Source organism: Apteryx mantelli, chromosome 5 (assembly GCF_036417845.1).
Source record: "Apteryx mantelli isolate bAptMan1 chromosome 5, bAptMan1.hap1, whole genome shotgun sequence".
In the NCBI taxonomy this organism is placed as follows: Eukaryota; Metazoa; Chordata; class Aves; order Apterygiformes; family Apterygidae; genus Apteryx; species Apteryx mantelli.
Window position 1 is genome coordinate 85,019,398 of NC_089982.1, and position 11,772 is coordinate 85,031,169.

The 11,772-nt window shown below is 36.2% G+C and overlaps 1 protein-coding gene across 1 annotated transcript in view; it reads right to left on the reverse strand.

The window, feature by feature from the left end:
• The window catches only part of DNAAF9 (dynein axonemal assembly factor 9), a 78,835-nt gene that overhangs the window by 34,166 nt on the left and 32,897 nt on the right, over positions 1 to 11,772 (reverse strand). Inside the window, exons 12-20 of the mRNA XM_067297262.1 lie at positions 10,629 to 10,665; positions 7,877 to 7,964; positions 7,395 to 7,471; positions 7,061 to 7,105; positions 6,524 to 6,569; positions 6,065 to 6,176; positions 4,842 to 4,912; positions 3,999 to 4,049; positions 3,087 to 3,174 (exon numbers count right to left, since the gene is read on the reverse strand). Of these exons, the coding sequence (XP_067153363.1) occupies positions 3,087 to 3,174; positions 3,999 to 4,049; positions 4,842 to 4,912; positions 6,065 to 6,176; positions 6,524 to 6,569; positions 7,061 to 7,105; positions 7,395 to 7,471; positions 7,877 to 7,964; positions 10,629 to 10,665 (615 nt within the window). The remainder of the gene's footprint in view (positions 1 to 3,086; positions 3,175 to 3,998; positions 4,050 to 4,841; positions 4,913 to 6,064; positions 6,177 to 6,523; positions 6,570 to 7,060; positions 7,106 to 7,394; positions 7,472 to 7,876; positions 7,965 to 10,628; positions 10,666 to 11,772) is intronic.

The window sequence follows — 11,772 nt, forward strand, 5'->3', positions numbered from 1 at the left end:
ATATTCATTCTATCTCCTTCTTTTGTGCCATTTTATGGACATTTAGGCTCTTAGCAAACCTGCACGACCAGGAAAGCAGCTTGAAAATGGAAAAACAGCAAGGCTAGATGATAAAACAGATAAATAAGAAAATTTTACCTTTAAAGCTCCATAAACTGACATCAGCAAGAATACTAATTTCTGACAGCCATAAGAAAGCCAAGAAGGAAAGAGTAAGTAGGGGCTGCTACGTGGACCTCTATACCAGTACTAGACCATGCATTAAAAGCAGGATCACATACCATACAGGGAAGCATGCAGAGACAGCCAAAAAGAAAGGTAATTACTTTCTTTTTTTTAAAAAAGCAGTATGACTCAGAGTTATGCTTTAAAAAAAAAGCAAAGTGGAGCAGAAGAACAGCTAAAAAATACAGCTAAACATATCTGCACATTCAACTCAATCTATCAAACAATGCTCAGAAGAAACAATAAAAAACAAAGACATTTTCCTCTTGAAATGGCAAGTTAAAATAAGACCTTCAACATTATGCAGTATTAGGGCTTTGCTTTAATAAACAAGAGAGCTTGATACAAATTAAACCATTATACCTAGGTAGGTGATTTTAAGTTACATAAAAAACATATTGCCCCTGTTAGACAAGCATGCAACTATATTGGATTGTAGCTTCCAGTTAACACTAAAGCTGCACCAAAAAGATGACCACTATTAAACAGGGAAAGATTAAAACCACAAATTCAAGATCTCACTTCAGAGCAACCGAAACAGAGACAAAACCTAACTATTAACAAATCCACTACACTGTTCAATTAATTGAAAAGCTATACATGGATGGACAGACTACATGGATGTGGAGGTTCAGCTGTTTAACCTGCATATAGAAGAGAGGTTCTTGCTTATACTTCCAGTGCTTGCAAAATTCAAAACATAGCACAGGTAACATGCCTTCTGTTGGGCAGCCGAAGAAGAAAAATGGCAAGATGCAACATCTGAAGTACATTTTTGTCAAATCTCACAGAGTATTACATTTCATGGAGAAAGCGTCCCTGGGGAGGGGAAATCACAGAGGTTGATTCAAAAATGGGAGCTGAGAAGAGCAGTAATTTGCCCAAACCCAGATGGCCTCCTTCACATTACAATTAGCCAATTACATCAAGAACAACTTTATACGCTACTTGCATAGTTACCCACAAGTTATTAATGCTGGAAGAGAGCATTTAATTGATAAGAGCGATTGACTCACTTAAGCACATCCTACAAAATTCTGGAATGCTGCAGATGTATTAGCACAATAAGGAAAACATTTCCTAGTCTGAATTTTTTTTGCTGTATTTTGGACATGAATGGAACTCCTCAATTACAGCAAGTAACAAATGACGGAGAGAGGAGATGAGTGCGTGTTAGTGTATGACAGCACCTCTTCCATCCAACCGTGCCAGACTACACAGCTGCAAGCTCACTAGAGCACAAATCACGCAGGACAGCAAGTTCGCAAGATAGCGAACTATCTTCCAGCACATGTGAAAGGGAACAAGACCAAGTTCATTTTCACTTGACACCTAAGAAAATACCTCTTTGCTGAAGTGTTGCATAACAGTCCTTATGTCACCTACTTATAACTCTCCATCCCAAGAGCCATGAAAACATTTAAGTTAAATCTCACCAAAAAAGGGAAAAGTATATTCCTCCATTGGGACAGACAGTTTTCACAAAGCCAAAATCATTATTCTTCTCCCTAATTATTTACTGAGTGAAACTGCATCCACAGCAGCGCATTGCAAAATAGCTAAATACTTTATTCTGCAATATCCTTCCTACTTTAAAATCTGTTAAGTTAGAGCCAAAAGCAAATTCTGCTATGTGCAGATAGCTGTTGAACAGCCCTGCACATCATTACTTATTCTCAGTACTACTTTTGTAGAGCTACAAAAATAACAAAGCTAAAGATCTTCTCCTCAAAGCTGTCGAATTATAATAAGCACTTAGATGACTGATGTAAGTTAAGTTCTGCCGTGTTATCAATCCTGTGACAACAGTACCTTCACCGGACAGGAGGAGTGAAAATATCAGGCCTTAAGGAGTATGTTTTGATTCAGAAACTCCTATTTATTCTTCTGTGAGTTTTCTCAAAACAAAGTGAGGTGCATTAATGCAATGCTGTGGAATGAGGGAATTCACTCTGCCACCGCACCCCAACAGTCCTCCTGAATTTTCTTAGTCGTATGGTTGGGGGCATGGATGTCACTTAATTTCTTGAAGGAAAAGGCACTAAAAGAGCAGCAATGGTCTATGTGAGACCAATATCAGCGGTCTCGTGTCAGAAAGCGGTAACTTCATTGAATCTGAAAACGACCACGAACAAGCATTTTTCTTTGATATAGCGAGCATCTGTGGTAATAAACACTGAAGTTTGAGTGAAAATGACAATGGAAAAAACTGGAACATCAGCAGCTCCAGGAAAAAGGCTTCAGTGGAAGCAAAGAACAGAAGGCTGTAAATAAATTTAGAACCAAATCATTCCAGTGTCCTCCTGCATCACAGGCAGTGTACCACATTGCCCCAAAACTGCTTACATATTTGCCTCCACTTCTTAAGCTGGAAGCACACTACATACTCTCACTACTTCATTCCCGAGTCTTTCCAACCTAACCTTCATACAGGTATAGGGAAGCCACAAGACACTCCATATAATCAGTTACGGAGAGAAGGAGCCAGTTTGCTCCCTGGCATAGTTAAAGTTCCAAAATATGCACAATCTCTCAGGACTGCAAAGACTTATTCTCAATCAAGTGATGGGAGTCCCATGTGTCTCAAAAAATCAAACCTATGGCACTGATAGGAATCCTTCTCTTGGGGGGGGGGGGGGAAGAGAGAGGACTGGGAATTTCAAGCAGAGGTTGAGGTCAAAGAAGAAAAACATGGCATTTAACAAGACGGAGTTACAAAGGCATATGGAAAGAAAGCAGCTTAAAAAGGCAGTATAGGTAGTCTCACCAGATGTGTGAATCCCAGAAACTGCCTTTGTATTTCTCTCTCATGTTTAAAAGAGGTGGAATGACTCTTTAAGCAACTGAGGAAGACAGCTCACCTTCTGCAGGCATGGCCTGTGGATTGCTAGAATAAATATATGCTCCATCGCCTCCAGTGAGTAAAGTGCCCAGGAAAGATTTATCTTCCTAAACGGGAAAAAAAAAACAGTATTACGATGGTGTGCATCATGTATTGTAATCCAGGCCAGAATGTTTTTTCATGGTTTTACTTTCAAGAATAAAAAATTTTTAAACAGCATCTGTCAGAACTTTAAAAGAGTTTTAAACGACATTGATAGAGAATAACTAGTGAAAGACACAGCATGTCAAGAGTGTAATTTTTAAAAGCACTTCCTCCCTATTCGGTCTTGCCAGCAGCTATTAAGTTCCAAGTTAGTGTCACAACCACAAGGCATAGCTTTTTGTTTTTAGAATGTCAATCTACTGAACTAAAAGTATATTACAGGAAAATAAATCTATTTGTAATGAAGATTTCTGGTAACCGCAAATTAAACCACAAATGTGAAACTCATGTGGGTTAAGATGTTCCCAGATCCCAAATTCTTTTCTTTTTCATAGTGCTTAAAGTGTTTTCCTTCAGACATTCAGCAGGCTAATTAAGTTAAAAGAAAGTTGCGTGTAGAGTGGCATTGGTCTTTATTTTTCTTTAAAACATATGAGCTCCATGGGTAGTATTTAGTGAGACTTTCATGGAATCCTAGTTTTATTATAACTCTTTTTGCTGATGGGTTTTGTCATTCATTGAAATAGAGAAAATTCCAAACTTTTATAAAAAATGTATGGTTTTTTTGTAGGCCACAGTTTGAAAAACATAGAATAGAATAGGCAAATTTTTCTAACAAGTAAGAGGAAGAATAAACAAGATACAAGCCAATCTTACCAGCAGTTAACATTTCTGGAATACTGGTTCTTGAAAATATAATCTCTATAACTGAAATGTTTAATTTTACCTTCAGTATATGTTGTGCCTTTTCAGACAGTTTCACATCACTGTCTTCAACCTGTAGCCAGGAAGAGTTTGCATTCATGTTATCAGTAGATAAAGCAAGACTAATGTTAAACTACTTTATTAAAAAGCTTTAATGAAGATACAAGGCAAAGGACAACTTTAGGTTGGTTAAAAGTCTGGAGACCAGACTCTGTTTCGAAGACAGTTTTGTACTTCTCAATACTGTGCTACTATAGGACTGAGGCAGTTCCTTGACACATACTCAAGGAGATACTCCCCCATAAATAGTTTTTATCTGATAAAATGGTATTGTACAGACACAAAGGAGTGCCTGCCATTTGGTCTTTTTATTATTATTATTATTATTAAAGCATTTCAGAAGTATGGATTGCCGACCAGTATAAAGTTGCACAGCTTAAAAACATGTATTGAAACTATACCTTTAATATAGTGTACTACATTTCTGTTGGGGCAGACTTTTAAGTGATCTTAACTGCCCCACAATAAACAGAATTTTCAAAAGTGATACTGTGTACTTGAAAAATCATGCCTGTAGCACAGCTAAAAATTGAAGTGGCGAAAATGGAATAATTTAAAACTTGTGTTATGAATGGACCATCAGCCTGTTTCCACTTATTAGTTACACACTCAGTGTCCACAGTTAAAAATCATACTATTTCAAAATTTTATTTCATTGTCCAAGTCTTAGATACATTGATATAGATATGTTTATAAATATATAGATATGTGAAAATAAATCAATGTCTATATATTTATAAAAAAGTTTTCTTTTGTCAATTTGCATATAAAGAAAAAAGCTTCAGACAAGTTCTTGTGTACTAACCAGCCAAGACGCGTATCTTGGAATAGCTGCAGTCAATATTATGTGGCTGGTTTCTGAATTAATACTGCCATCTGCAGGGAAATAAATGAAAAACGAAGAAGTATAATATGATCTATATACTTCAGACTGTTTAGCAAGTTAGATTAGTAGGTTTTTTTGTTTGTTTTTTTAAGAAATATGAAAATTTCCTTATTATTTTAGGGATTCATTATTGTATAAGTGAAGCTTTCCCAATAGAGTAGCTCCCAGTCTTCCTCATACTGCAACATATCCAGAACTGCTGTAAAATATTAAAAGAAACCCAGTTTTTATTCTGGTCTTGGTACATGCTTCTTATACTTCCTTATCACATCTAGCTTCTTAGCTATTCGTTGTCTCTTTCTGGCTCCCTTTCTTGTCTAAAGTACAGATTTCCCTTTCCCTCCCAACTTTTGTCTTTGGTCTACCCTGCAACCTACCCCAAACCGGCAGTCCAAGACTTAGTTTTTGAGGTTGGACTGCAAAATTTAAACTAATATATATAATGTTAGTGTTTGAAGGTATGATAGGGGTCTTCCTTTGTTCTCTTGCCAACCAAAAACATTCCAACTCCCATGGTTAAAAACCCACAGCAACAGCCTATCTGGATACAAGAATTCATAAATACTGGATACAAGAATTCATAAATATTGTCCACACAACCTTAATAATGAAATTTCTTTGTCACATTTAAACAATCTGGAAAATATGCACTTGTTTAAAGTTCTGGAAATTATTCAGTACCCTGTATGTTAAATACAAGATTGTTCCAAAAGCAAGTATTTTAAAAGCCCTTTAAAAAAAACCTAGCTTTTGTTTCATTTCTTCTAGATAAAAATGCAACTGAAATTAAAATATAACACATGAAATGAGTGTCACAAAAGTGATGAACAAGTGTTGCTTCAGTTTCCTCATACAGTATAAAATATTCACTGAGACGGAAGGAAATTTGGGAAGGTTATTGAAATCTTACACTTCATCCTTTTGTGCATCAGCATTAGCCCAAAAATTCAAGTCCTTTAAGTGAGATTAGAGAAGCTCTCTTTATCTTGATTACTAGCAAGCTAAAACATTTAGGCCTTTTCATTAACCAAAAAGCTTAAAAACATAATGGTGATAGTAATAAAACATCCATTGGAAGCCCTTTCACTATTCCACCATGACAAATCTAACAGTAAGTCAGTGTTTGAAATCAAAATAGTTACCTTTTTCTTTTACGTGTATCTGTGACGTTAGAAAGGATTCCGAAAAGACTACGGATCCCAAGCATCCTCTTCCTGTGAGCAAGTCTGGAATGTCGAATACTGTCATAGATGCCTAAAGCCATCACACAGGAAAGGAAGAGAAAGGAGAACTTGAAGTATTTCAAGTAAAGTTAAGATAGTAAGTATCAAACTTCCCAAAACAGTGCTTCTATGTTATTGCAGTAGAAAGTTTGAGACAATAACTGTATGTTAAGGTTTTCTTCCAAATTCTGCTACCCAATTTCACTTGTAAAACTCAGACTTATCTCAGTTTCAGCATCTTCTCCCAGAACCCCTCTCATCTATCCCCTCACATTTGTATTAATATACGTACGGTGCTCAGCGTGCCCCATAAAAAAAGGTATGCAAGCTCTATTTTCTTATAAAATGAATAAGCAGAATACTGAACAGCTTACTTACCGTTTTAACCAAATTCAGGCTATCCTCATTATCTAATGGAGTAATTCTAGAACAATAATGATAATTAAATATTTAAAGACCAGGTCATTTTGAGTGACTTCATAACAGTCAAAAAAAGCTATTTCATTTTAAAATAAATTGTCATCAGTGTAGGCCATTTCAGTCAATTAGGCAGCATGTGGATTTAAAAAAAGCACAAGTTTGTGATGTCAACTAAGTTAAAAGCACTTTTTTTTAAATGGAAACTCTTAATGGGCTCATGCTGCTTCTACTCATTAACAGAGTTAATAAAAATGCTCTGTGCAGATGTTTTACTATTATTTTTAAACGTTACTAAGATTCTACAGATTCATAAAGATACAAATCCATTAAACTGTCTCATACACAAAAGCATGTAGTGCTTGCTCTTATACAAAATAATCAAATGCAATGGTTTTCCAGAAGCTCTGAGACAGCAAAATATAAACTCTTATTAAATTAGCACTTTTTATACAGTCAATAATGAGGGGAAAAAAAACGCAAGATGGTGATACAAACCTTCCATGATTATTCACAGCCTGAATGTGAAAAGAGATTTTGGAGCTGTAGAACAGAAATTGTACTGGTGAAAAAAGTGTTTTATACTTCTTTACATACAAAAACATGCAGTAATAGGTTTACAGCAAAGCAACAGCTTAAGTGTTTAAAACCAGGAAAAGAAAAATGAAATAATTATCCTGATTTTAAAATGTTTTAATGCATTATGAAAAGTCTTGGAATTCAACTGTCATGCAAGTTAAATTTAAAAATTAAGATTTTGCGTATTTTCTTTGCCAAAGAAGCCAATACATTGATACAATACATCAACTAAAAGTTATCTGAAAGTACATACCGTAATGCAGTTTTGAGTTGTGTTAAATGAAGGGTATCCAACACAGACATAAGCATCTGCTCTGCTACCTCCTTTGCCTGAAAAATGAAAAATCAAGAATAGAGTATCTTTTTCCATACTTAGAATTCCCAGCAACTAAAGGAGCACCCATCAGATAAGCAGAGACCATACACCAAACGATAACACACTGATGCACCAGGCTAAAGTTTGTTCTTTGGCTTCCCTCTAATTTTCCTTACTACAAGGTTTGGAAAATTCATGAGAGATGAGAAACAACTGTAAAGAGATAAGGCTAGGTATACTCTGAAATTTCACCCATTTAGCAGAATTCAGAGAGACTGGTTGGAGGCCACGGTATTAATTTCATCAATGTTATACAGTTATCCCAAATGTTTTACTTTTCATTTTGGTTTGCACGTAATCTTGTATTGCAAGCAGTCCAAATCAACAGTTACAGTGTACAGAATCAGCACTTCATTTACCTTGGATTCAGTGGAAGTTTTAGCATAGCACTCAATGCCAGCAAGCACAGCCTCTACAACAGCAGTATATATTTGCGACAACAGCATACTGAAGAGAAATACAAACACAACATTTACTAGACAGACAGAGTTTGGCCTCCTCCTCTTTTTAAAGGAGCAGTTTTATCTCTCATAACACAGAACTCCTTTATATGGAAGGGGTCCTTGTTCAAAAAAAGTGTATAAATAGTTTCATACCTCTATTATACCAGTTTAAAAATTAATTAGAGCAAGTAAATTGCTCAGATTAAACTATACCTTGAAAAAATAAACTCATGGCACAAGTGTAACCCTGTTCTCATCGCAATCAGGAAAAAAATGTTTTATTGTTGACTTTCACTGGAACTGTATTGAGGATCATAACCTAAATATTGAAACAGAAATGGAGTGCTAGCCGTATACTCTGTAAAAGCAAGACTAGAAAACAGACTGAACCAACTTCAGAGAATGTCTTGTTCTGAAGGATGTCAAGCAGAAAAAATAACAAAACAAACTAGTCACTGCAACTTTTTGAGCACATCTGCATCTTAGCTTAATCCAATTCTCCTTTTAAAAGAGAACTGAAAGGATAGTACTGAAAGAGGTGAAGATTAGGCAAAGTCAGAAGTGAGTTACAACTCCTGACGTATTTATAGCTCCAAAATTGTTCAAAAACCACCTCAGCCCGACTAAGCAGCCATAGTCTCTATCTTCCAGCTACATTGGAACAGGAAGATAAATAGATTGGCAGAATATTTCTACTTTCCCAAACTTTAACTCCTCTTGCTACTCCTCTGCAACTGCCAGATTTTGAGGGAGGGAAGGAGGAAAGGAGGGAAGGAGGGAAAAGGATATAGCGTTTAAGCCATATGCAAAGCATTTCTGAAGGATGCAAAAAAGCATCTGAAGCTCCCAAAGATGGCCCAACCTGGAGGAACCTCCAAATGCACCGATGCCTTTCTGGACAGACAACACCACAAACAATTCAAACAAGCCCTATGCAGACCCTATTCTTCTAACTACATCTCTGATAACAGCAAGAGATTTTAAAAAAAATCACCAAGCCTTCCTACTATTCTTTGGTTTTTGTTTTTGATCTATGTGATTTCATGAACACACACATTTCATTTATGCTTTCAATACACTCATTAAGAAACATGCAATTCACCCTAACTCCATAAAAGCTCCTATATTCACTCAAATTCCCATACATATTTGCAAGAGATCTCTCAATGGGCTGTGCTTTGCGTTAATGTTATAGCTTTCTAACTTCTTTCTGTTTTAAAATTGTAACAACTCAAAACATAGAACAGTATTTGTTAAAAAAAATAAAAAATAAAACGTTTAACCCAAGGATCCTCAAAGTCGCCCAGTCAATTTGCAGTCAATTCTAGGCTGCAGTTCTACTTCCTAAATACAGCCAGATTTGGACTGAGTTATGTTTATGAAGTATCTTTCCACTTTTCACTTTCATTGAGAAACACTGGCAAATACTAACATAAAAAGAAGTTAAACAATCCCACTGCATACTAATTCCTAAATCTTGAGGCCAGGTTTGCCAGGCAAGGTAATCTTTTTTCTAGTCCAACTAGATCAGCTGTTCCAATAGAGGGACACTTTTGGGAAAAGGATATTCTGGTAAAAAATAGTCTCTCATTATCAACAGACCCTTGCTTTGCTTACAGCCTTTCTAGTCATCTTGGTTAGAACTCTATTTAGTACAAAGTCTTTTAAAATTAGGACAAAGAGATACTCTAGATGTTTGTGCAGAATGTATACCTAAGCAAAATTACCCTCTGTCCAAGTTGTCTTTGTTATATAAAATGAAAATTCTGCTGCTCAGTCTAGTAACTTCACATTTATGCTTTGGAGTACCACAATTATCATAAGTCAACAGTACTTAGCATAAAAAGTCACCGCTACCAGTTCCTCTGACATATCTTTAACATTTCTCTAACCTGCCATGCAGGTTTGCAGGTAGCTTCTCAGCAGAAGCAACAAGAGGCTCCTGAAATTTTCCTAACTGAGCAAGGAGGACAAAATCTCTAAGAAAAGGTCTAGAGTTGTCATTGACTGAGACAGAGCAGCACCAAAGCAGATTACCTACCACATTCTTAAATGTGGACAAGTATCTAGGACACGCATAAAAGTGGACATCAACATGAGTAAACAAAGTGTTATTTTGTGAAGGTCAAAATGTGAAGAAGCTGCATAGGTTACTAACAAGAAACTTCAGAAGTTGGTTTTTACCTCATCTTTAAAATAGTAAACTTTCTATGCCAGTTGGAGTGCTCCCTGCTGGCATTTTCACTAAAAATGGTAATTCTTATACATCGTTTAACTTAATGAAACTAGCATAAAAACTACTTTTACTTCTATCCATGGAACACACTCCCATTCAGTTACAGATACGTTCACCCTCAGTTTAGGGGCATTAAACATTTAAAAATGATTAACATGAGTGTTAAGATAAAAAAAAAGTTTCCCAAATTTTTTGGGCAAAGTCTACTAACACTTCCTTTCAAATGTCATTTTAAAGCTGAAGGGATGTCACTTTAAGTAACAATTCCCAGTTTGTTCATTAACATCCTTTGAAACCGTCTCACATTCACACTACTCCAAAGAAAAACGTTGCACTGCAAATGCTAACGGCTGCTGCTTGCTAAAAGGGCTTTTGGAGCTATTGCTACGAAGTTGAAAGGGTGAAGGGGTAAGGAAAAAGTTGGCAGCTTACACTTGCTCAGCTTTCTTGTGCACCTCATTGTCATTTCCTGCAAAAAAAAACCACAAACAAAAATGAAATCTGTTCGCTTTAGGCACTTCTGGAAGAGAGAAGAACAGAACTCTTCAGGCATAAAGTTTCTACTGTGCATCTTTGTGCTACTTACCAAAGATGCTGTTTATATTAACTTCAGCTTGTCTGTACATTTTTTATATATACATATATATACACACACACACACACATAAACAAAACAAAAACCCCACCTCTCAGACTGTAACTTGTATCAGTACAGCCAGTACATACTATGGCAAAGGTTTTAAGACCTGCATGCCATAAGAACAGCTGCTGTAGGTCAGATCCAAGATCTCCGTCATGCTGTATCCTGTCTCCTGCAATGGCCTTTATTGGATGCCCAGGAAAATCATGACCAGCTAACACACGCTTCTAAGCTTCTGACCATATTCTCTTCAGATAGGTTCTGAACTGGACATAGTTTCAAAATACATAGTAACCTTAAGGAGACTGATTTCCAAAGACTTATGCAGCCATTTAAAATGGGTAATAAAACTGTTTTTAAAATCTTCACATGGTTTGTTTTTAGTAGGAAAGAGTGGAATTATAACACTCAATTTTCAACAGGAACAAGATGATAAAGGATAAAAATCACAAGTTTTCTCTACCCTAAACTGTTTTAAAAAAATGCAGTCTTTTGTTTTCTTTCTTTTTCTTTTTTTGACAACTATCACTTTGAATTACTAGGTTTCAGGGGTGTTCTTCCATGGACCTGTATGAACACAAACTCAAACGTGTATATGTTATTTGTAAAAGCCCTGTACTCCCAAGGTGCTCTTTACCTTCCTATTGCATTCTGATGTATATACACATCCACTTCTTGAAACTTCCTCTACGTTGTGTTTAGAGTGACCTCTGAAGGTCACCTGGTCCAACTGCACACTCAGAGCTAGCTTAATACTGTCACACTAAGAACTTCACAGGAAAAAGATTAATATTGTCATATAATCATAGAATAATTTAGGTTGGAAGGGACCTCTGGAGGTCACCTAGTCCAGCATCCTGCTCAAAGCAGGCCCAGCTAGATCAGGCTGCTCATGGGCTTGTCCAATACACTCTTGAATACCTCCAAAGACGAAAGC